Source organism: Diorhabda sublineata, chromosome X (assembly GCF_026230105.1).
Source record: "Diorhabda sublineata isolate icDioSubl1.1 chromosome X, icDioSubl1.1, whole genome shotgun sequence".
NCBI lineage: Eukaryota > Metazoa > Arthropoda > Insecta > Coleoptera > Chrysomelidae > Diorhabda > Diorhabda sublineata.
Window position 1 is genome coordinate 27,572,721 of NC_079485.1, and position 27,328 is coordinate 27,600,048.

General features: G+C 33.4%; 1 protein-coding gene across 2 annotated transcripts in view; it reads left to right on the plus strand.

Moving 5' to 3' along the window:
- LOC130451645 (uncharacterized) overlaps nucleotides 1-26,383 on the plus strand; it is a 34,575-nt gene extending 8,192 nt beyond the window's left edge. For both annotated transcript variants that reach the window (XM_056790797.1, XM_056790799.1), the window contains exons 3-5: nucleotides 20,881-21,028; nucleotides 21,957-22,319; nucleotides 24,305-26,383. In XM_056790797.1, the coding sequence (XP_056646775.1) occupies nucleotides 20,881-21,028; nucleotides 21,957-22,319; nucleotides 24,305-25,729 (1,936 nt within the window). In that variant the 3' untranslated portion in view covers nucleotides 25,730-26,383. The remainder of the gene's footprint in view (nucleotides 1-20,880; nucleotides 21,029-21,956; nucleotides 22,320-24,304) is intronic.
- The last annotated feature ends 945 nt before the right edge of the window (nucleotides 26,384-27,328 follow it).

Genomic DNA, 27,328 nt, shown 5'->3' on the forward strand with positions numbered 1-27,328 from the left:
TAAGCTGGTTTATTTTTATTCTGGATATTTGCTACCTTTTGCTGTATTACTTCTAAAGTAGCAACTCTGTTTACTACTAAATTCATAACTGTCTTTATTCTCATTACACTGTGCAATTTCATTGTCTATGAATAAAATAAATCTCACCAAGTCACTCCACTGCTTATCGCAGACTGCCTAGCAAGAATATTTCAAAGAAATGGTGTATATACGACCTCCGACAGCTTCGGCCAATAGAAATATATTTATGTTTACGATTCGATGTTTTCATTGGTAAACAGTGGAGATGATGAGTCCACGTGGACTGACGATTTGTTAGATTTTTACCGAATTTTATACGGGGAGTAAACATTATTTTTAATTCCTTAATTTGGTATGAATTCCGTGCGTATCTATGAAATATTGATTGTTCCTCGCATAACTGTCTTCTGCAATCGATATTGGAAGAGCTATACATGTTTTCAGTTTTCCTTTTATTTTGATAGGTTCTTTCTCTCAATTCTCATTGTATGGACCTTTATAACGTTCTTCAACGCTCATTATGTCCTAGAGACAACGTTCTTCTGGTCCTTGTGAATACGCTCCCTTGTTTTTTTTTCTTTATCTAAATGAGTATGTAGAGTAAGTATTTTAATGACATCCTGCAGGCTATGGCCTTGACGTATTTTTAACATATCCTTTAAAACTATTCCAACTCGCTTTTTGAGCACGATTCAGCAACGCTGGAAATTTTTCATCTGCGAAAATCTGTCTAATTTGTGGACGAATAAAAATTACAGCTTTTATTTTTTTTCCGTTTTAAAAATTTCACGTTTTGTTTTAAGACCCAGATTTCTGTTATTCTGTTGTACTGCAAAAACAAAACACTTTTGGATAGCTTTCAGCGTATTTTCTCTTTAATTTTTTCCCATAGAGTGGTTAATAATGTCGAATAGTAATCTCCAGTTATTGATCTACCCTTATCCAAAAAATCAATCATGATTACTCCATGGCAATCCCAAAAAACTGAAGCAAGAACTTTTCCAGCAGATTTTTGGACACGAAACTTCTTAGGTCTTGGAGAACCAGAGTGTCGCCATTCCATCGATTGTTACTTTGTTTCTGGATCGTAGAAATGTACCCAAGTAACAATTCGGTTTAAGAAGTCTACATCGTTTTCAAATCGAGCACAGATCGAACGCGATGCTTCTACCCTTGCACGCTTTTGGTCAACATTCAAACATTTGGGGATCCATTTTGCAGCAATTTTTCTCATTTCCAAATTGACGTGAACTCTATGATGAACACGTTCGTATGAAATATTCAGTGCTCCAGATCAGATCCGTTTTAGCCCAATTCGACGGTCTGATAAAATCATGTGGTGAACTGCAACGATATTTTCGGGGACTGACACATAAACTGACCTTCCCGATCGGTCATTATCTTGAATGGAAAATTTACCTCTTTTGAATTTTGCAGTCCAATTTTTCACGGTCGCATACGAAGGTCATTGATCAACAAGGGTATTAAGCATATCTTCGTAAATCTCCTTATCTCTTAACCCTTTTAAATACAGGTACTTGATGATACCTCGATACTCCAATTTTTCGATTTTCACAATGTCGGTGGTCACATATTTTCTTTTAATTTATTGCGTAACTCTGGTTTACTTTTTTGATGTCAAACTTTACACTGACACTTCTAATAAGTTATTGTTCGTTGCTATGGTAACGCAATATTTTGTTTATGCATGGAACTGGTCTAGGCTAACTAGATATCAATACATCCTTGTATGGTCCCATTAAAAATCATTTTTAAAATCTCTCATCAGCTGCTAGTTATACTCGCGAGGAAGAGGTAGAATTTATTTCGGTTGTGTAATAAAACAGCTTTTAAGCTTTTTGATGAGATATCAAAGAATAAACGCCATTCGCTAGAACTCATTTTCTTCGAACATACCTCTTATGTCATTACAAAAACAAAACTATCTTCTTTTGCAAATCCTTGAGAATGTTTTATACCTAGTCCGCTAACAACAAACAAATTCCAACAACCTTAAATTTTTGCTTTTATTTTTAGTAAATTTAAATAAATCTCTTATAAGATGTTGTGTTAATTGGTCTGATGGCTCAGGCACTGGTTGCTTGCATTCCAAAGATATTTTACAATAACTACAAGCTACAAGTAGAGCCAATGGCTTGTTTTGATGCTGAACAAGATAGTTAAAATATGCTTCAGAGGCTTCACATAGAAGGTGACATGTCTTCCGTTATTATTTTACATCTAGATCTTTACTATATTAATATCAGAATCATATTTACATTTTAGTGACGATATTTTAAGTTTTTCTAAACTTATACAAAAAAACCTAATCGTTGTTTAGCACTTGAATGCCAACTAACGACATTATGTGAACGTTAAAACTCCCACTCTAATCATGAGGTATTTTTGAATATATTATAATTAAATGGAATAGATGAATTTGGGCGTTGAGGATTGGCATTTTGGTCTTAAAGAGGGTTCCAAGTTTCCCGCTCCAGAATTTTTTCAAGATCGTTATTGATGGTGGTGATCTGTTTGAACAACACCAGTGTGCTATCGTCGGCAAAGCTATAGATCGAGTAGATCGTTGATGTACAGGAGATAGAGAGTAGGTAACAAAACGCATGGGGAACACCTCTTGATTCTCTCTTGATCTCAAACCTTTCTGAGTTATATCCATCGATAGAGATCTGGATGGATCGATCTTTGAGAAAGCTACTAAGCCTGTCGATAAGTGAAGACGATCTTGATTTATTTAGATGGTTGGCATGTTAAACTCTACCAAAAGCCTTCAATTTTTCATGTGCGATTGCTCAGGATTTCCTATATTTCTCTATAGCTTCAGTCCATATGTTGATGACATAGGCCAGGAGATCCCCGGTTGAACTATGTTTATGATAGCAGTTAATCATGTTTGCAGGCTCAAGATTGCTGGTAAACGACTTTCTCCATGGCCTTGGCAATGACTGGGACTAAAGCAATCGGACGGAACCATCTTTTTTCCTTTGTTTTTCTGGTATGGGTTGAACCCGAGCAAGTTTCTGCTACCTAGAGACAATTCTTTGACAAAAGAATGCAAACGGCTGCCATCTATGATAATATAATAGAAAAAGAACAACAAGACATACGTGGACAACCAGATGTTATATCACCATAGTTTCTGGTTGGACTGAGATGAAGATAGCGATTTAGTGGCTAGGCTACGGACGTCCCTCATCAGCACTCCTGGTGGAATCCGGTACCTGAAAAACTTGAAATTATTAAAAAAATTAAACATATACTTAAGTACTCGATTACAAAGAATCACAAAGTAATCGATCATAATACAGAGTGAGTTTTAAGTATGGATCGCCTCAATTAAATCAGAAACGGCTTGTACGATTTTTATAAACTTCTGTGCGCAAGGATCTTAAAAGAGAGAGAGAAAGAGATGCGTTGGTTAAAGTTTGGTAGGATAAGGAGGATTTTTGTAAGGAATGTGATTTGATTGAGTAGGCCCTGATATAGGAATAGCTTCTCTGCAGGGCTGGGGTTGTGGTGGTTTCGTTGGGATTGCAAGTTAAAATGGCCCTTCACGACTTGTTTTTTTAATTTTTGGATTTTTCAATTTTTGTTTTTTTTTGTTTATTTTAATTTAATTTGGGGTGGGCGGGTACAGCTGCGGCTGTATTATTCCCTATCTTCGGCCATTTGGCTGGAGAACCGGTTCACCAGGTTGCAGGGGCGCAAGGGTCTTGTGATACGGCCGGTATTATGGTGGTATCTACATTGTTGTCAGATCTTTCCTTTTTCCATAGATCTCGATTATTGAATATTTAAGAATAGAACATGGTACATAATTAATTCAACTTTTTAAATTAAAGATTAAAATTATATTCTAATTTAATTTATAGAACTATTTTATTATTTTATGAATTTATGAATTATCTAATTCATTTTGACCTAAATCAAATAATCTATCGAGGATGAAGTGACGCTAGGGATCGACGAAGATTTTATTTTTTTTTATCCGCGGAGCTCTAAAGCCCTGCGCCCCTAGCTCGTACTTTGTAGTTCATAAGCAGCAAGTTGCTCAAATAATCGGTATCAACCATGAAGTGATTCGATATAGAAATATAATTGAAAATTCTGATAGAACACGAATTATTTGACAAATTTTTGTTTCAATAGCATCTACTCATATAAATTTATAAAATTTTGTGTGATTCTGTATTAGGACCCTATTAAATGAGTTACTATAATAATTTATGAGCATTTTTTTGATTTTTCATTATCGGATTCAAATTTTGATGTTCATTGTACTATGTAGGTGAGTTCCTAAGGGATAATAGCAGTTGACTACGCGTGGACCAAAATTCGTCGACCAAAATACTAAAATTGTGATTCTAAAATACCAATAAATGCATTTTGAACAAGAATAAATTTGAATTTGTTTGAAAAAATTTGAAAAATACAGTAAATAAACAAGTGGATAACAAAATATTCATTTTATTGGGTCCCGTAATTTCATCTTCAACTACAGTTGCGTTGCTAACTGCCAATAACTACATATTATGACATACAAGGAAGTTACTAGATCGTTTAAAGTGTTAACGTTAGAATATGTGTAAAATTCAAAATAACAGCGCATTTATTTCCCCAAGGTATTTAGAAATTTACAACGTTGGAAAATGTGCTCACATTATAGATATTGTTATTTTATAATTAATGAAACTTACCTTTAAATATTGTTTTCAATACAGTGTAGTTCGTTTTGGTACGACTTCGCATCTAACAAATAACCGTATTAGTTTAATGGCCGATTCATGAACTTGACTTTCCGTTTGCAAAATTAAATTGAAATGCATAAGACCATTCATAGTTGCCGTTAGATGTCACTGATGCTGATCATCGGTCTGTATTTTATCTTTTCCCGTCGTTTGAGTTGTCATTTTTGTCCCAATAAAAGAAACTCTTCCATGATATCGTCCATAAATACTGGATTACAAACAAAAACACAAAAATATCACGAAAACAAAAAATAGTACATACACCAAAAATAATTACAAAATATTTAGGTAGCAACGTCAAGTTTATGAATAGGGTGTAGAATTTGCTACAAACGGCAAACGTCACCAGCAAATGCAAACGGAAAGTCAAGTAATAACCCAAGGACATTGATAAGATTGCGATAAGTCTTCTCGTCCCGTGATCTTTCAGAACTTTCATCATCTTTTTTTCTATTTATTGAATCAGTTGAGTTGGAAATATATAAACAGCATTACACTATTGATTTCGCGTTCATGTGATTTTTCTACATCTCTTCAATTGTGGATTTACCTTGCGTGAAGTCACACTGTTATTCAAATATAATTTGTTTCGCTTTACTCGCTGGGCGTCCCTGTATTATAGTGAAACGTAAAACATAATGTTTGATTCATGTTTCATTCATTATCTGCATAAAATTTTTCCAATGAAAACGAAATCCAGTGAAATCAATTAATTTGAAGTCATCTGATTGAAGACAACCAATCAGTACTTTATACTGGACTTTTTCCACTTTACCACGTTGAGATGGATACATATTGATTTTTTTCGAATTTGACGTTTCAAATATTTCAAAATGTCATGATTGACTAACTGACTGACGAGATTAATGAAATTAAAGAATCAAACATACCAAAAAATACCTTTCATTGTATCGAAAGCATTTATCAACTTTCGTAAGTAACAATTGGATGGAAATCGGACGGCAGAAGAATTGGCATTGATTTAAAAGGATTGGGTTGTGAACATGAAAAGAAAATATGGAACATAGTTTAAAGAAAGTACGGCCAAAACCATGTGGAACCTCACAAGTAATCTGTTACAAAAAAAAAGTATTATAAAGAAATGAAAGATATTATTGACCCATTCAAAAGTGTTGTATTTCAACAAGCGCAAGTTGTCCGCATTTCTATATGACGAAAATTGCAATGTATCCCTGTAAAAGGAAACAAATATCGTAGAAATAACGAAAATGAAATTTATTATACTCTATTTGGCGTAGAGTAATAAATGCTCGTCATAAATGCAAAACCATAAAATTTTTAATACGGTACTTTACGTAACTGGACAGAGATATATTTTCCCCATAATTGACCGTACTAAAATGTAAGCGGTTACCTGGATAATTCGAATGGCCATCCTTTTCTTTCCAAAATTGAAGAATATCTTTATTTCTCTCTCTATTTTAATGCTTTCACACCAACCTCTGAATCTCCCCAAAAGTAAGAAGACCCGTATCATCATAGTCGTAATGAGTTTTTCGTAATTCATGAAATATTATTATTGGATTTTAATATATACAGTTTTCAAATTAACCTGTCTGGTATAGGTATATACTATGAAGGGCGTGAAATATTTACTTGTCAACATCATTCCTTTCTTAAAATACCCCAAAGGAATTGTTTTGGCCGATAAGTAAACATAGATGGAAATTTGAACTTGATGCAATAAATTTCTTAGAAAATAAATGTTGGATTCATTTGCTAAGGTTTGATAAAATAATAAATTGTTCTTAAATGTGACTACGGCTATGGTGGCCAGGAGAAGGATTGATTTGTTACTCTACACTCTCTTCGAATGAAAAATACCCCTGAAGGACTGCAACGGAAATTGTATCACATAGTCGCAATAGAATTAGCTTGGAGATGTGGGGAACCTACTGCTTGCCTGAGACACTTTTTTTGTATCGAATCAAACAACGATGGCTCTGTAACAAATAGAGTTGAATATAATCCTGTATTCCAAGTGTACTTAAAGCAAATTTTCAATAGAAAACAACGACAGCAACGTTTGTCCTATCAGATATATATATATATATACATATATATATATATATATATATATATATATATATATATATATATATATATATATATATATATATGCATCTAAGTGTTCTTGATTTTAGGTCTCTTCTATTCCAAAATTAGTCCTTTTAATAAGTTTTGGAAGAAAGATAAAACTCGACGTTTCGACCTTTCTCTAGTCAAAATATTTTGATAGATTTAGATGCATTAATATATCAAAAGGTCTAAGAAATTAAAGAAATTTATATATTTATATAGGGGGCGTTTTCTTATTGGGAATGTGGCAATGAAACACCAAAGTAGACTAACTTTAATATACGAGGATGTATTGATATCTGGTTAGCCTAGACCAGTTCCATGCATAAACAAAATATTGCGTTATCATAGCAACGAAGAATAACTTATTAGAAGTGTCAGTGTAAAGTTTGATATCAAAAAAATAAATTACAGTTACGCAATAATTAAAAGAAACAAGATGTCCACCGAAATGTGAAAATCGAAAGCTTGGAGTATCGAGCCATCATCAAGTACCTGTATTTATAAAAGGGTTAAGAGATAAGGAGATTTACGAAGATATGCTTAATACCCTTGTTGATCAATGACCTTCGTATGCGACCGTGAAAAATTGGACTGCAAAATTCAAAAGAGGTAAATTTTCCATTCAAGATAATGACCGATCGGGAAGGTCAGTCCCCGAAAATATCGTTGCAGTTCATCACATGATTTTATCAGACCGTCGAATTGGGCTAAAACGGATCTGATCTGGAGCGCTGAATATTTCATACGAACGTGTTCATCATAGAGTTCACGTCAATTTGGAAATGAGAAAAATTGCTGCAAAATGGATCCCCAAATGTTTGAATGCTGACCAAAAACGTGCAAGGGTAGAATCATCGCGTTCGATCTGTGCTCGATTTGAAAACGAATTGTTACTATGGATGAGACTTGGCTACATTTCTATCGATCCAGAAACAAAGCACCAATCGATGGAATGGCGACACTCTGGTTCTCCAAGACCTAAGAAGTTTCGTGACCAAAAATCTTCTGGAAAAGTTCTTGCTTCAGTTTTTTGGGATTTCCACGGATAGTCATGACCGATTTTTTGGATAAGGGTAGAACAATAACTGGAGATTTCTATTCGACATTACTGACCACTCTACGGGAAAACTTTAAAGAAAAAAGATGCGGAAAGCTATCCAAAGGTGTTTTGTTTTTCCAGGATAACCCCCCTTCACACAAATCTCATGTTGCCATGTAAAAAATTCGTGATTTGGGATTGAACTAGAACACCCCCCACCAGATTTGGCTCCGTCTGACTATCTTCTCTTTCCTCAACTGAAAAAAAGTTTAAAAGGTCGTAAATTTTTTTCCAGCGAGGAGGTAATAAAAGCTGTGGTGGTCTGTTTTGCAGAGCAAGAAAAAACACTTTTTTTTTTTAAAGGTCTAGAGACGTTGCAGGTTCGCTGAAATGAATGTATTTAATTAAGAGGAGAATATGTTGAGTAATAAAATATTTTGACACCGAAATTTTGTTTGGTTCTATAGTAGGCTAAGAATTTTTCAGGATATCCTAGTATATTCCGAGCTTTTGTATTTTGTATTATGTATAAATTTATAAATAAATTAATAATTTAGATTGGAGGTGGTTTTAAATTTTGTTAATTCTTTTAAAAATCTTTGTTTCAAAATATATTTATGCTTCTAAATGTTCTTTTTTTATCTTAGGTTTTAGGTCTCTTCTGATTGAAAATTAGTTTCTTTTATAATTTTTTAAAGACACATGAAAATATCTGTATATATGTCTACTTAAAAGATATTTCTGGTTTCTTATCATGGGGAAAATATATCACAATTCCTTACAAATTTTTTTGCAAGCAAAAATGCTCGAGTAAATAATTTCTGTTTTGGAGAAAGCATTGAGATCGAGAGCTTTCTAAGCAAATTGTGTTATTGTATAATGTAAATTTAAATTTATTTTGTTAATAATGGATGTGCCTCAACGTTAAACAAGACATGTGACGAATGAAGAAGCCGTTAGAATCATCGTGCTCATACAAGATGGCCGCAGTAAAAGATACGTCGCCGGGGTAATTGGAGTTCAACAAAGCATCATCTCCAGAGTTATTATTCGCTACCAAGAAACAGGGCAGCTAACCAGAAGACCCGGACAAGGCCGCGGAAGAGTATCTTCGGTAGTAGATGATCGTTGTTTGAGGTTAACGGCGTTAAGAATTAGGCATAACACCGCTCGAAAGCTGGAAACGGATCTGTTGGCTGCTTGTAATGTCCGATAACCCTACAAACAGTTCGAAATAAGCTGAGATAAGCAGGTATATGAGCCAGAGTGCCAGCTAGAGGTCCACGTCTTACCAGAGAACATCGAGTAGCAAGATTGGAATTTGCTCGAGAACACCAAATTGGAATATTCAAGATTGGCCCAATATTTTATTCACGGATGAATCAAGATTATGTCTGTACTCATCAGATAAGCGTGTACCAGTATATAGGCGACGAGGTCAACGGCACGGCACGATCAGGTTGATTTTTGTCAAACTGAAAGCTTTGGTGGTAGCACTATCATGGTTTGGGGAGGAATTTCTTTCGAGGATCGCATGGAGTTAGTACCAGTGAATGATGGAAGACTTAATGCTAACAGGTACATAACCAATATCCTAGAACCCCATGAAGTGCCTTATATGCCTCATATCGGTCACAACTCTGTGCTAATGAACGATAATGCTCATCCACACGCTGCTAGAGTGGTTCGGCAGTACTTAGAAGAGGTCGACATACCAACCCTGAATTGGCCTACACGTAGCCCGGACCTTAACCCAATAGAGCATGTCTGGGACCATCTAGGATGGCAAATTCAACAACATCCGGCACCAATAAGAGCACTAGATGATCTTCAAAATGTTCTTTCTAACTTCTGGGAAAACATGCCGCAAGGATACGTCCAGAACCTGTTTAGGAGTCTTCCAAGACGAATGAAAGCTGTAATTAGAGCGAAGGGCGGCAACACTCGCTATTAGAAATTCATTGGCTGGTTTTAGCTCAAGCACCGTTCATTTTTTTGTATAGATGTTTTGTACAATTTTCTTGATGTTTTCAAACTTTTTGTCCTCTGTGGATTAAACTGATATAAAATAAATGTTGCAAAAGGCGTATCTATTGGTGTTTTAATTCGTAATAATAATAAAATTCGAAAAACAGGCAACACATTTAAAATATTTAAAAAATAATGAGTAATGCGATAATTTTTGTGGGGTATATATATATATGAACATATCTGATGCTGAACGTCTGGCATTCTATTTACTAATCCAGAATGGGTTACTAAAAAAATCTGAACCCCTTTACTTACGTGACATAGTTAATGCTAATAAGATCATGGCCACAGTATTTTGTGAATCCAATAATTACTGATTATTTAGAAAGACAGAAAACAATAACTGGCTAATATTATGCTGATTTACGAACACATTTTGACTCGAAATGTAAAAATTACTGCATTTATTAAAAAAATAATAATTTTGTCCATAACAAGTAACAAAAATTAGCCGAATCGCAATAATATTTATTTCCTCAACTGCCATATTTACCTTAAATGGCTCCCTCCGATTACCTTATGTTGCCAAAAAATGGCTGGCGGAATGCGATTTTAAACAAATGAAAAGGAAATGGCAGACACAAATGCGTATTTTAACAGAGATGCTTTGAAAAAATTGGAAACTCTTTGGAGAGTTAAAAGGAGGCTATGTTGAAAAATAAGATATTTTTTCACAGTTAAGTAACTTTTTCATTAAGTCACTCGTCCGTCAAACCGCCCCCGTATCATTCCGTTTACATTGACCGACCGCTTTTAAAGGCGGAAGGTTATATAAAATTGTTCGGTTACATCGACAAGCATTGACGTAGGTAATAACACGTGCACCTCCCTTATTTGGACGTCTAATTGCAGGTGATGAGTGAGTATGTTTACAAAAATAACTTCTTCGAAAAAGTTACTCCGCTAAAGAAAAAAGAGTTATAATACGATGTTAATCATTCACAATCTCTGCAATGAAGAAAAATAAATAAAACACAACCTTTGCTTAATGCGAATGCTTTAGGATCTAGGCCTAGAAACGTGTCATCTCAACAACAAATTGTTGACTTTACCAACAGTTTATGCTGCTACGAACTCGGGGTATGCCCATAATTTGGTATTCTTCAATATCATTTTTTTTTTAATTTTTGTAGAAAACTGTCTCAATTTTGACTATTCGGCGAGTTGGATTAAAGACGTTTCCGGAAACACTGTAAACTTGAACAGAGAGCTGCGATCGAATGATAAATCTAATTTACGTCCAAAATTTGTAAATTCGAATGTTGTTTGAAATGTTTACGACTTTATCCTGAAGATGTCAGCACCTATCAATATAAGTTGGAAAATATATTTAGAGGAGTTAGACACTGTGTAAAACAGAAAGACCGTCAGATTAACATCACAGAGATAGAAGAGGCTATCGACATCTCAGAAGAAGGCACTTGTCATATACTGTATGCACAAGTTATCCTCGCGTTGGGTGCCGTATTTGTTCATTTTGAACCATGAGGATAATAGGGCCTTAGTATTGCAGTTTACTCAATTCATAACTGTAGATGAACCCAGGATCCACCAATAGACTCCTGGAACAACCACCAGGAGTCCACAGGAGACTCGACGGGGCTCTACGTTGGGCGTGACAAAAAATGGGAGTCCACAATAGTAAGCGGAAGCCATGAAATTAATTTGGTTTCAATAGTTGAGAACTAAAACGTTGACTTGACTTCTCCTTTTAATATAGGCAGTTAAGAAGGTCAACGACTGTTACTTGTAAAAACTTGCATATTCCATATTCAGTATAACGCGTCCAGACTTGCCGTTGCTGCGCCAACCGCCATCCCATCCGCAACTTTTGTTCAGACGTGCAAATTAATACGACTTGTGGTGTATGTGTTTGTAATCTTGAATAAACTTGTTTGATTCTTCACAAATATAAATAAGAATGTAAAGATAAACGTCACTAATTTGTTTTCGGAATTTTATAATGAAATGTACGATGGAAGAAGATCCAACATATATCTATCAAGCATTTGAGGCAACTCTCAAGATTTGTAATTAACAGACCAACGTACATTTACAGCAAACTAGCACACCACAAAATGTTTACCTGCAACTTTTGAGTTAGTCAATTTTTGATGCAACTTAATGTTGCATCATGATAATGCATCGTCACAAACTGCAAGCAGTTGAATTTTTACGTGAGAATAATGTAAGTCACTAAACATCCGCCCTATTTACTACTTTTTTAAAAGCATTCCAAATTATAGGCTTTAAGCTTCCAAGTTATCGATTACAAATTGTTATAAGATTAATGATGAAACTATTATTTGAACCTTTTGTTGACATAACTGCACTTAATATTAATTTGGAGTTTAGACGTCCGTGATTTATTGTGTTAATAGTGAGTCATTTTGTCAGTTCAGCTTAAATGTGTTTCACAAAAAATAAAAAATTATCGAACACAGTTACAATTTTAACGAAAATATGCGGTATATCATTGGTAACAATTCTTTAAAATTGATTGAGATGTTGTGGACGATATGATACGATCTTGCCGGCCATCAACGTCTTCAAATAAACAAATAATCGAAGTTTAGGTATAGATCTGTTTTTTGCATCTCTTTTTATTTGCTAACCTCTAATTACCATTTCGAGACATTTATTTTCAGTTGATAGAATTCACGAAAGAGAATTCGCGATTAGTACTGAAGTTGTTTTTCCTAGAATGTTTTGAAAAAAATTTCTGATGAACCAACAAGCGTATTGATAATATACAATGTATAATACTTACGAGGATGGCCCTAGAAGTACTTGGCCCGAGATGGCGGTATTTGCTTGAAAAATATCATAACTACACTATCTATACAGCATATATTTCAATTTTGAAGACGCCATGTTTAGAATTTCTTTGGCAACCATCAGTAGTAAACGTTCTCATTGAATTGTAAACATGTAAAAAATTAGTCATCGTTATATGATACAATACTTTTATTTGGAAAGCCTTCGCCCAACCAATATAAAAGCTGAACTAGATTCTACTTTGGGTGAGACTGATCTAAATTATTGGGTAGCAGAGTTTAAACGATGCCGAACGACTTGCAAAGACCAGCATCACAGTAGTTGACCAAATGAGGTAACAACTACAGAAATTTTTAAGAAAACCCACAAAACCGTACTGGATGATCGTCAACTGAAAGTGCGCGAGCTAGCAGACGTAGTAGGCAATTCAAAAAGCGTTTGGCATAACTATTGATGAAACATAGGACCATCACTTCACATTCAAAACAAAAGAACAATCAGAACATTAGACTGAAAAGTGAGAACCGGCTCCAAAGAAGGGAAAGACCTTTCCATCTGCAGGCAAGGTCGTGGCGTCGGTTTTTTCGGATGGAGTATTATGCGAACTTATTGCAACGTTTGAGCGAAGAAATGAAGCAGAAACGACCGCATTTGGTTAAGAAGAAAGAGTATAACTACATCCTCAATAAAGGTCGTTTCCTCAATGCATCTCATGATGTAGTATCTAAAAATAGTAACTATTCATTATTTTCCACAAATCTATAGATGGATATTTTGAATTCAATTTCGAAATGGCTTTTTCGTGTTGAATATGGCGAAAATATCATCCACATACCTGTACCATAATCTGGGAAAATACTGACTAGTTTGCTTTTCAAAATGACTAAAGCACAGTTCAACCATAAACGGTAATAAGCAGTTGACCATTGCTGTTCCTTCGTCTTGTTTGTAGAATTCGTTTGCTCCATACATATTTTTGTTAACTGTGAATATCCTTTGATTACATCAGATCCCAAACTATTAAATCTCAGAAGTCCTCTAGGTACTCCAAGGTCTGCGGAATCGGTATGCTGGGTATTATTGAACTTAAATCAAAGGATATTAAAATTTCACCACCTTCAATTTCTGTGGTTTTCACTTTGTGAAAATAGTGGTAGTATAAACAGTGTGTTCAGTATGAATATCACCGACGGCTCCAGAAATTCCAACTTAAACTCTCCAATGTGAGCTATTACCGATTAGACGTGCATCTGGTTTCATCGGCTTGTAAAAAAATTAGATCAAAAAATTTGCTTTAAATTTTGCCTTATTCTTCCTTGCCCAGATTTTTACTGGTTATAAATGAGCTATCCGAAAAGAGAATTGCCACGCCCAAAAAAAGTAGTCTAAATCTGAACAAAGTGAAAAAAATATTGAATATGATGTTATGTAGCACGATAACGCTCTTAACCTATTCACTGCTAGTAAGACTTTATCGATCATTTCTGAAATCCATTAGAATGGGTTTACGGGACTATTTTAATCAGTTGTTGAAAATCTCGCGCCCGACTTTAGGGATGGTCCGCAAGCACAGAACATTCGTCTGGACCTACTAAAATGGGGTAAAGCAGGGAAAAAGCTTCACTAGCCCGACTATAGAAGGGCGTCGCAAAGAAAAGGTTAAAGGTCACGATCATTAAAAAATTCTACATTGAAATGTTGAAAAGATTGTTGACTATTTCATGTCGGACTTTGTGCAGCAAGATTTAACAAAACACTAAGTTTTGAAACTTGGCTCTTCCCCAGATTATGCTACACAAAAAACATCGGATCGATGATAAAGAGGCGGTTTGATCTGGTGTCGAATGAACTAATCTCTAGGACCGCTTCAGGAAGTGGAACCATCGTTGGGTACGCATTATTCAATCAATTTAAAGAAAAGCAGATACAAAAATATCAAGAAACTTCAAGTTTTCTTCAAGTTATATCTAAAAGAAGAATCAGTGAAGGAGAATATTTAGAATGTTAGTATTTAGTTATAATACAGTTGTTTATTCGTTGTAGAATCTTTAATTAATTTGGAATCAAGTAATGTTTTATGCGAGTTCGATTTCGTTCGAAAAGTTTCTAGAAAACAACAAAAGAGGATTCACGAATAATTTTCAACTCATAAAAATCTACAGATGAAATTTTTTGTCATTTATTTGGAATAAAATGTATTGATGTGATTTTAATTTAGTTTGAATAACAATTAGAAAATAAAAAAAAATTAATCATTAATATTTTCTCTATTTAAAAATAAATCTACTGAAACAAAATTTGGTTCGAAGTATCAATTCAAAATGAAATATTCTGATTATAAATTTTGTTGTTGAGTTATTTTATTACATCTCAATTAAAATGTTAGCGATAGTCAGTATAACTACATAGTCGTCGCCAAATTTTTATTGATGTATTTAATCGTGTAATTCTTGTTTTATAATCGGGAAGTTTGAGTAAATATGAAATTATATAATAAATTTAATTGAGTGTTATCTCTCGATAATTTTGCGTATTTTTATCCTATACAAAACCGGACATTCAAGAAATTAATTATTGTCATTTGAATATTATACATGATAGTGAAGTTAAAGTTGGCTCTTTATTGAGAGGTATGTCAATATTTATTCATTAAAATTTGATAATATACTCGAAATATTGATGAAGAATACATAATACTTTTATGTTGGCTGGTATTTTCAATTTCGATTAATTTCCAAAACCTAACAGGCATAGTATAATTGTTTGAGAATTCATGAAAGAAAATTCGCGATTAGTACTAAAGTTGTTTATCCTGCAATGTTTTTGAAAAAATGTCAAGTAGAATACAAAACAGACTTTGAAACTTCTGGAAATTCCGTAGACAAAGCAGTAATGGTGAATTTGCGGTTTTCTTTAACCATTCTATCAACTCGTTGAACCAGGTCATCAGAAATGAGATTTGCGTCCTTGGCCCCCTTCATCTTAACACTTTTGACACAATTTACGCACAATACCATCACTCATGAAGTTTTCCCCATCCACACGACTCATTCTCCGCTGAATTTCTGCAGCACTATGGCATTCAGCCTGTAGAAAACAAATCACACTTTGCAATTCACACTTGGCGGAAGCATCAATAACGACGGACATGTTTACGTGGATGTAGCACAACGCCGACTGACGCCTGAATGTCAATAATGGCGGAGTAAATAGAGCGGGAGCGAGAGCTTCGCAGTCGCCTACAGCATATGGCCGCTTTTTCTGCCCGCGTAGCGTCGGCACGGAGCGATCGGAGTTTGAAAAAAAAGGCACTCGTATTGGGTTTAAACGAGGCCGTACGGCCTGCGAAGACCAGCATTGCAGAGGTCAACTAAATGAGGAGACTATTCATTGAAGAAATGTTCACAAAAATCCACGATTTACTGCATGATCGTCAACTGAAAGTGCGGGAGCCAGCAGATATCGTAGGCATTTCAAAAAGTGCGGTACATCGCATATTAACTTCTATGTTGGCTAGTATTTCCAATTTCGATTAATTTCCAAAACCTTTTTTGATAAAGATCCATGTAGTGCGGCTCATGAGTTCAATATATTTCCGTTTTATTTCCACATACTTCTCAGAATGTATGACTAAAGTTACTACTATGTCACTTTAAAAAATAATACATCTCTAGTGTCAAAATATTCGTACAATATTCGTCCCCGTTAAATCTTTTACCCATTAACTCGACCCTCAGCTTCAAAAAAAATAGTCGAATGGGACCAGATCAGGATAATATGATGGGTGTTCAATTTCTGTGCAGCCACATTCATGTACAGTAGCTTTGGGAAGCGAAGCAGTATGGACTGGAGCAACTGCACATCTCGCCAAGCCTTTTTCGAGATTTTTTCATGCATCTGTTATAGTGAATCAGTATAATATGCCGCATTTATAGTTGTATTCGATTTCTCATAGTCAATCAAAAAGATGCCCTCTTAGTCCCAAAATATCATAGCCATTACTTTTTTGTGGTGATTTTCGTGACCTATGGCTCTCCTTTCTGATACCACTCCATGGAGTCTATTTTGGATGTCAGATCATAGTAGAGGCCATAGTTTCATCATCTGTTTTTTCGGATTATACTTTCTTGGTCCTTGCAGCAAATTTTAGGAAAAAAATAAAAACTTTGAGTGAGGAAATTTTGTTAGAGGAAAGACCCATCTTAATTAATTACGAGCAATCTCCTGAATTTTGTCGTATGAATTTAGGAACACCCTATATATTAGTTTTTATATCTTGACTAATTAATAACTTAAAGACAGATACATCTTATGATCCTCATATGAATAACTCCACCCACAGTCGATCGTATTTTCATCTACAACATTTTCTGTTTCGTATGATAAACTTCTTAACGTGATCTGTGTACTTTTCTTTATTTTCAAAGGTCAAGGAATTATTGCACAATCATATTCCTCTGTTGTCATATTTGATTTTATATTTGTGTTTATCTAAATATTTTTACTAATTTCATTAATTTAGATATATCGCTAGTAGTTTAGGGATAAATTTAAAACCTATTTGTTATTATGAATGTTAGTCGGTATATTTTAAAATTTTCTAATTACTAATCTAAATTCAATTAAAGAAAAAAACAAAAGAAGTCAGAATACAATGCCATGTGTAAAGTTCTTTGATATTTTCTGATGTATCTAAAAGAAATTTGAATGATTGTAATTTGAAATTAGAGTCTTACATACATAGAAATATGAAATAAACACAAACCAATTATTAAAAACCTTAGAAAAGGTTAAAGTTAATCTTGGGAAGTTTAAAGTGGAAACGTTTAAAACATAACTTTCTTCATCAAATACATGGACAAAATGTCAAACATTAATACAAATTAACTACATTTTAAAATACGGTTTGGACAAAATTCACAGAATAATATAAACACTTACCTTCAATCTCCCTCAAATCATATTCCACTCTTTACGTACCCCACTTATTAGAATCGAAGACGATAGGTATCAAAACAAAAGCTGGAAGATATACGTCAAATCCAAAAGAATACATCTCTTTTCTCACAGAACTAGATGGAACTTAATATTCTTTGAATTTAGCCGATTCTGTAAATATTTTCTTAACCACTTGGTTGCAGGCGATTTTTCTCGAGTGTTGACTTGCATTATCCATTACTATGTGTGCTCCTTTCTTCTTCACCACGCAAAAGCTTGAAAATATGAAGCAATAGCTGGATGCCAAATGCCTTCCTCCGTCGTTTCTTATTTATCACCTCACATAGTTTTCGGCCATTCCAAAATACGGTTAGCATGACTATTTACACTCACGACACCATCCTATTAGTATATCACTGCAGATTTCTCTAATGTATCCTCCAAATCTTTGTAAATTTGCGTTGAGGTCAATTATTTTGAACGCAATTATTTAATCACGGCACGCTGCTCGACACGATCCATGCTCAGTGGCGAAACAGTGGGAACAACTCTCATAATTAGATGAAATGTCTGGGTAAGTAGGACGAGAAGAAATCTAATTAATAGCATTTAATAGCGAGACCTTATTCAGAAATCTGAGCAAATTTAATAGCAAAAATATTGAGAAATACTGAAATAATTGTTGACGTATGATATTCCAAGTAATAATACTAAATTATTAGATTACATTAGATTACGACATAAAAATGTATAAGAACTACTGTATAGAAGAAAAAAAAGTTTTAATAATGTTCAAATTTTACGAATTGTAAATCAAGCAACTTACTTTTTTTGTAAGTCGTTTTAATGATTATTTGCCTTTGAACCTAACCTAACCTGTTTCAGGGTAAACCTATGGTACTTAAATGGTATGTAAAATCCCAAATAAATAAACAAACAAACTTTCTGAATACCTCTAGTATTTGTTTACTGATGAGTAATGGGTTGAAATTAATAAATGCAGAATATAAACTAGAAGTTGGTTAAAAATAAAAACAGGATCGGAAAATTGAAATGAGAAGGGAGTAACAATGAATGAATAAGGGGTTAAAATGTATACATGAGATGTGAAAATAAGTGAAGAAGAGTAAAATAAATAAATGCGGCATAAAAATGAGAAATCGGCTAAAATAAATGAACAAGATATTGAAATAGATGAAAGATAATCAAAACGAATCAATAAAGAGTGATGATTAATAAATATGGGGTTAAAATGAATGAATAAAAGATATAACTTAGAAATTGAATAAAAAATGATCGGAAAAGTATAATGAGACGGGAGTAAAAATGAATGAATAAGGGGTAAAAATATATAAATGAGTTAAGAAAATGAATGAATAAGGATAAAATAATGAAATGTGACATAAAAATGAAGAAATGTGGCGTAAAAATGAGAAAACTAAATTAAATCAACAATATGTTGAGATGAATCAATGACTGTTATAATAAAGGAAAGAGAATCAATAAAAGGTGAACATTGATAAATAAGGGGTTAGAATGAATGAATAAAGGATATCTCAATTATAAATTTGGTGAAAATAAAAAATTACAGGAAAATTAAAATGAGAAGGGAGAAAAAATGAATGGGTGAGGGGTAAAAATATAAAAATGAATTGAGAAAATCGGATGAAATAAATAAACACAATTTCAAAATAGAGGAATGAGAATTAGAATTAATCAATGAGATGTTAAACTAAAGAAAAGAGAATCAATAAGGGGTTAAAATGAATGAATAGAGAATATAAATTAGAAATTGGTTAAAAATAAAAAAGATCGGAAAATTCTAATGAGAAGTAAGTAAAAATTATTGAATAAGGGGTCAAAATATATAAATGAGATGTGAAAATAAATGAAGAAGAGTAAAATAAATAAATGCGACATAAAAATGAGAAGTCGACTAAAATAAATGAACAAGATTTGAAATAGAGGAAAGAGAAACAAAACGAATCAATAAAGAGTGAAGATTAATAAATATGGGGTTAAAATGAATGAATAAAAGATATAAATTAGAAATTGAATAAAGATTTAAAAAAATGATCGGAAAACTATAGTGAGAAGGGAGTAAAAATGAGTGAATAAGGGGTAAAAATATAGAAATGAGGCATAAAAATGAAAAATCGGCTAGAATAAATGAACAAGATGTTGAAATAGAGAAATAAGAATTAGAATGAATCAATAGGATGTTAAAATAAAGGAGACAATCAAAAATGAATCAATAAGGAGTGAATATTGCTAAATAAGGGGTTAAAATGAATGAATAAAGGATATGATTAGGAAATTGGCTAAAAATGAGAAATGATATATTATTCAGTAAAATTTCATACCCAAAACGTGGTTTATGGCTGGCTATAATTACCACTTCTACAATTATTCGTCGTGGTCATATAAAAGACCTCTAGCAACTTATATGATGTTGCAGGAATTCTTTTTAAGCAATATGGATAAAAAGTCAATTTTACTTATGTATAATCATAAAAACATTATTATTATTTTTGTGATCACATTCAATAAGTTATTACCAGTATCCGTATATAAAATTAAATATACTTCTATTAAGTTCAAGTATTATAATCTAATATATTAATTACCTAATCTCACTAAACATTTATTACGAATGCATCTAATCAGATGGAATAAAATTCTGTAAATATTTGTATCTTGATACTATTAAATCCTTCATACTACGTAATGAAGACTTAGATAGATCCAAAGGATTATTCTTTTCATTTTCTTCAATCCGCATGTCAATATAATAACTCAGTCAAAATTTTGAGAATTGAAAGAGTTTTTATCATTGATAAGATCGTGTATCATGTTAGTTATCACGTTGATAAGACTGATAACACAACATCATTCACCGGAATCGCTTCATGAAGTAAAATATGATATCTACAAAATTAGACCCCTAATAAATGGGTCATAATTCATATCATAAATTATAATGTAGTCTCTTAAAATGTAGTGTGATTTTTTCCATTATGTAACATTTTTTGAATAACTTAATGAAAAGTTACTATTTTAATTTTATTTATGATATTTTGATTAAATTCTTGTTAACATTTCATTACTTTTATTTAAATATCGTGTGTTGTTTTAAGTTTTGTTAGTTGTGTTTATATTTACAGCTTTAGTGAATTTATAAAAAAATATGAATTTTAATAGGCCTGAATTTACCCAAGATATGAACGGGGGAGTACCACGGCCTATAAAAGAACGAAAAAAACATGATCGTTTTAATGGAATGCCAGAGGAAGAAGTATCCAAAAGGACATTACCAGATCATCTAACTGAAAATTTAGATATAATTATAGTAAGTATTATTTATTTACTGTCTTCATTTCGTAAACTGTTCAGTTGATTTTATATACCAGATTTTTCAATTAAAATTTTTAAATTTGAAAAGTAACTCAATTATTTTACTAACTTTTGTGTATATAACTCATTCAAATTTACAATAAATTCTCCTCCTAGTTCACAAAGGCCTAATATTTAACACGTTCGAGTATAAACAACCAAACCGTCTTTAGACAAGTAGACCCCCTTTTTTCTATTGTTAAAAGGAAATTTGGGAATAGTTTCAGTAATTGCGCGATTTTTTTTCTCATTTGAAGAAATATTTATATCATTTCCAAAATTTATTATTTCGTAACACAAGTAAATAGTATAATGAACCTATAGCTCGAATATACGAAGATGGTCCTAGAAGTACCTAGCCCAACAAAGAAAAACCGAAAAATTTTGGAAAAAACTATATTTTTCAGTGTAATCTCATTTTAGTTTAATAGACTTTTCCCAGCGATGCACAATAAGTTCGATACCCATTTTATTATAAGAATCGTCAAGTTCATCAAAATAACCATTAATTGCCGACATCACCTCTACATTGTTGGAAAATCTTTGTCCACCGAGCCATTTTTTCAAGTGTATACAGAAAAAAATCCGAGGGTGATAAATTTGGCGAGTGCATGAGGTAGCAATTCAAACTTTAATTCATTAATTTTGGCTATTGCAATAACGGATGTGTCAGCTAGTGCATTATCACTTTCTCCTTAGCCGAAATTATCCCACGCGCATCTAAAAAACTGACGCCATGACCTGCAGATGGAACGGTCTTTGGTCTCCCTTTTTAGTTATCCCGTTATATTGATCATCATTTTTCAATATCAATGTTTTGAATTCAAAGAAACTCTTATCTTTCAATGAAAATTCATTTTTATAATCTAAATCTTCATTTTCAGATTGGGATAAATCCTGGACTTTTTGCGGCCTATAAAGGTCACCACTATGCTGGACCAGGCAACCATTTTTGGAAATGTTTGTACCTCTCTGGTTTAACACCTCAACAAATGTCTGCAGATGAAGACTATAAGTTACTTCAAGTAGGCATAGGTTTCACAAATATGGTACAACGTGCCACAAAGGGTAGTGCTGATCTAACTCGTAAAGAAATTAAAGAGGGTAGTCAAATTTTGTTAGAAAAATTAAAAAAGTTTAGACCTAAGATAGCTGTATTTAATGGAAAACTTATTTATGAAGTGTTTTCGGGGAAAAAGGATTTCAAGTTTGGAAGGCAGCCGGATCTAGTTGAAGGTACAACTACGGTAAGTAACATTACGTCAATGCAATTTTGGATTGTAAAATAAAGGGATGACAAAATAGTACTCAAAAAATAACTTCCTTGTCAATTATTTAACTATATTACTGCATTTCCTATTGATTAATTCTATAGCAGTATATTGTTCCTAGTACATTATTTACTATTAAATATCCGTTTGTCTCATTTATTAGGTTTAAATCTATTATTGGTTAGGTTGGGTTGGTTGGTTATTATAAACCGTTAATTTACACATACATATATGTCTCTCTACCTTAATTGGTATAAATATTTCCTTATAACAAAGATATAATTAATTAATAGCCACGAACAATCCTAGCCTTTTATTGGTTTTCTTTAAAGTTCATTCCCAAATAAGTTTCTGATCTAAGCTTACCAGCAGTAATTAAGATTTTTTTATTTCAAATCCGTGACGGGAACTTGTAGCGGGAGGGAGGAAATTATTTTTTTAATATAAATTATACATAACAAATACTATTTAAAGACATAATAAAAATCAGATTTTTTTTAATCAGAATTACTGAGTACAAAACTTTTTCACTAGATTTTTGTATATAAAATTCTGTACAATTTTCTTCATAATTAACTTTAGTAAGTGATATCGCTTTTAGTGTGTCTATTTCAAATCGAATCTTGTCACTTATCCAAAAGCTATTCATTAAAAAAATATTCTTTTCGTAGAAGCATTTGTGCCAGGAAGGTAGAAAAAGAACTCTGCTAATTTTCGTAAATTTGAAAATGGAAGTTCACGACTATTAAAGTGAGAGACCATTTCAACCCACCTTTGGTTGGATAGGACAAACAACCTGAATCTAGGATAAATATTGCTTCTAGAAAAATCCGGGACGTATGGTCACTATAGCAGTAATACTATATATAAAACAACAAAGCAGTCCTTATGGCTTGAAGTCTCTCTACTGCTTTTTTTCAACTCTTTTTATTGATGGCTGCATTGCGTCAGTTCACTATCCCTAAGTCTTCCTTATACGCATCTAGCCATTTCCCAAATGGACATCCTCTTCTTATTTTTCCGCCTTCCTCACTTGTTTAGGCTCTTTTCACTCACTAGTTTTCTTTCCTTACTATATAGCCGATCTCTGCCTGACCATATAACCTTTCAATCTCTGCATTCGTTTTTCTTCTCAATTCATCTTCTTTCACTCGTATCCCTCCAAAACTTTTTCTTAACACTCCTATTTCCCATGCATTTAGCTTGTTTTCCTCTTTCTTATTCATGGCCCAACATTCACTATCATATAACACCTTAGGTTGTATAACTGTCCTGTATTCCCAGGTCCCAGGTATTCAAACTTCAAATCGGAACTCCTTGTTTTGCTCTGTTGTGATCTTTAATTAGTTGTTACTTGAAAAGTCGTTGCCCATTTCCATATACTTGGTCTTGTTCGTTGACACGTAGGCCATATCTTTTTGCTGTCTTTTCAAATAGTAAAAACATTTTCTGTACTTCCTGTTCTGTTCTGTTCTGGTTATGAGCACTATGTCATTTGCATATACCAGGACTTGCATTTTGGTGCTATAAATCAAGCAGTAATATTACTAAAATTTTTTATTATTATCAACTTCCGTTATAATTTCTGGTAAAATTATATGATGACACTTCCAGGGTTATGTTGTCATGTTTACAATTTATTTAAAATCTATTGGAGGATTTACTAATTGTAGAAGTGCAGAACAATATATGTTAATAGTAAATAATAACAGTCTAAGTGAGTTGGTCGAGTTATCCCTTATGTAGAAAATGTATTGAGCAGTTTTATTGAGAAAAAACTATTAATTCCCTCGAAATAACGTGAAAATACCTACAATAAAGTTTAATTATTACTAACCATGATTTTAATCAAATCTAGTTAACTGATACAAATTATTCTAGTTCAATAATTATGGTAACTTCAATTTTTTTTTCAAATAAAATGCTTTCAATTGATGTAATTAGAGTAAATATTTTTACAGCACATGTGGGTGATGCCATCTTCAAGTGCAAGGTGTGCCCAACTGCCAAGAGCTGCTGACAAGGTTCCTTTTTATGCGGCATTGAAAAAATTCCGTGATTATTTGAACGGTTTGATAACAGAAATTGATGAAAACGAAATGGTATTTTCTGAACCAAGTTTAAAGTCGTGCTACGAAGCAGAACCAAAGCCAGATCCATTTTCTCCAGAGCTCACTGACATAAGTAATGCTGTGATCCAAAATGAAGATGGTACAATTATACCGTGTAAAAAGAAGAGAGGTAGACCGAAAAAAATAAAAGTAGAAGGTGAAGAATCTCCTCCAAAACCAGTAGTTCGGAAACCTCCCTCTACTCAGAATAATAACTGTGATTTTCCAAAGAAAAAAAGAGGCCGGCCTAAAAAGGTTAAGGTTGAAAATATGGACTTAAATCCACCAGATAATACATCGACCAATTTATCTCAGTGTTATTCAAACCCATCTCCAATCCAGTCTCCCAACAATTTCTATCAAATGGGCCCAGCTATGACTCCACCCAATGGGTCTGGAAACCTTTATGCTCCTCAACCCCCACAAGCATACACTCAATCGCCCCGACCTCCTTATAGTCAGTCACCTAGACCACCCTATACAAATTCTCCAAGACCACAATATAGTCAGTCTCCTAGACCTCAGTATAGTCAGTCACCACGACCACAATATAGTCAGTCCCCCAGACCACAGTATAGTCAGTCTCCTCGTCCCACATATAGCCAGTCCCCTCGACCCCCTTACAGTCAATCCCCAAGACCTCATTCCCAACCCTTCACTCATTCTGACTTAAGCTCAGAAATAAGTGCGGCAATTAGTTCTGAACAATTGGGATCGCCCGCTTCCCCTATTGGTCCTCCAGATTTTGAACCTCCTACAAGCATGGCAGAAGAAGCTGAATGTCGTTTGGGGAGTCCAGCTCCTTCGACAAATAGTGAGCAAGCTCATTATCATTACCAATCGTATAATATGGATCCCCCTCATCAACCAGAACAATATTCATCTCCAAGACAAACACAAGATATTGCTACTAAAAGTTTATCGGGTTTGGAATCTTTAGTAGATCAAATACCAAGTATAACTGAAGGTGATGCTCCTCTAGGTGAAGCACCTGACCAATATGCCGGCCAGTTCAATAATTATAATGTATCATCCTCATCTAGGGCTAGTCCTATTCCATATAATTATCCCCCAAGTTCAGGGTACCCCCTGTATCCTACTCCAACGTGGAGTGGTCACTATGAACCAATGCCTATTGGTTACCCACAAATACCGTATGCTCAGAGCTATGCACCAGGTTTGCATGTTCCAAGTCCAAACTATCCATATTATAGTTACCCCCAAGCTACACCGACTCATCCACCAGGCTACCCACCCTATTTGGGAGGATTCTGATTGGTTTACGTCAGTGTGTTTTCATGTTGTGTACCTGTACCATATGTTCAGCTAGTACCTAGCAAGTCTGTCCGCTTGAGTACAGTTGGTCACTTGCATTTGACAACAACAGAGACTTGCACAGGGTAAATGGTGATATTTTTTTGTCATAAGTATTTTTCTCTAAACTTTGAATGTTAGATAGGCCAACAAGGGTTTTGTGCATTATTCTACATTCAGATCTCGGTCTCGATTGAGTGTGTGTGTCAATCTGAGTGTGAGGTTCATCGTTATAGTTGTAGCCCATGTCATTCATTTAAAATAAACATTTGTTATAGCTCTTCAGGTCGTCTTTTCTTGTCCCTTGCCCTTATTCCCACATATCACTGCATTCAAAATGGGTCATCACTAAACAATCTGTAGGTGTTGACTCAAAGAAAAAATAAAAAAAAAAAGAAAAATACTTTTATATAGTAACAGAACTGATATTTATTTAATAATTATTACCTATTCAATGTGTTATTACAAAAAAGTGACTTTTTTTATATCTAATGTTATATTTAATACTCGTACTAGTTTCACATTTTTAAGAAACTTCTATCCTCAATTTTTGTACTTTAAGCAGTATTAGAATTTACGGAAAAAAATGATCAAATAAATTTTGTTTAGTTCTTCTATTGTATTTTATTTGAAAAACATTATTTATACAATAAACATATATATCCATTAAAATCATAGATCTTCTCCTTTCTATTCCATAAATGCTGAAGGTTGTATAGCTAAGCAAAAGCTGTGAGTCAACTAGTTATCACATACCTTGATTGATCATTAGTTATGCAAAACGGACGAGTTTGACTTGTCATCTGAATTAGAGAAGCAGGCGTTGATTTTTCAAGTACTCCAACCAGTTGGCGTTGATCGCAAACAATTTCCTTTCGTTGGTTTTTGACATCTTACAATTGCAAATAAAGTTAATTCCACTTATTATTTTTTTAAACTAACGATAACTGAAGTAATATCAGTACGTCAAAAACGTACGCTGCTTTTATCGAGCGATAGTGAATCATCTATCGAACAATTGCAAGAACAATGGTTTGGGACGAAAAAGAAAATCTTGCTGATATAAAATAATTTCAAGAAATAGCTAGAATAAATGTTTTGTACATATGGGTGATAATCCTATACCATTGAAAGGGCTAGATCAAGTTATTTTTTTGGAAAATGACAGTTGAAGAAACGAATAGATATATCAGTCAAATAATTGTGAAAGAATGTGCAAATGAACGAAATCTAATGTGGTTTCCAGTAACTGTGGATGAAATGAAAGGATATATAGCATTATGTATTCTTATATATCAAATAAAAAAATCTAAATTGAGTTCATATTGGTCAAAAAGAACTATTATAAATACTCCAAGTTTTCTCAGCCACTATGCCAGGGGATACGTTTTTTGATATCTTAAGATTCCTTTACAGACAAGGAAAAGTTGAGTAAAAATGATCAGATCAGAAATTTAGTTGATTATCTGAAAACTACATTCGAAAATTTTTATACTTTAGAAAGCGCCGAATCAATTGAAACGAGCGCGATTTGGAATAAAAATTTATAAACTTTGAGAG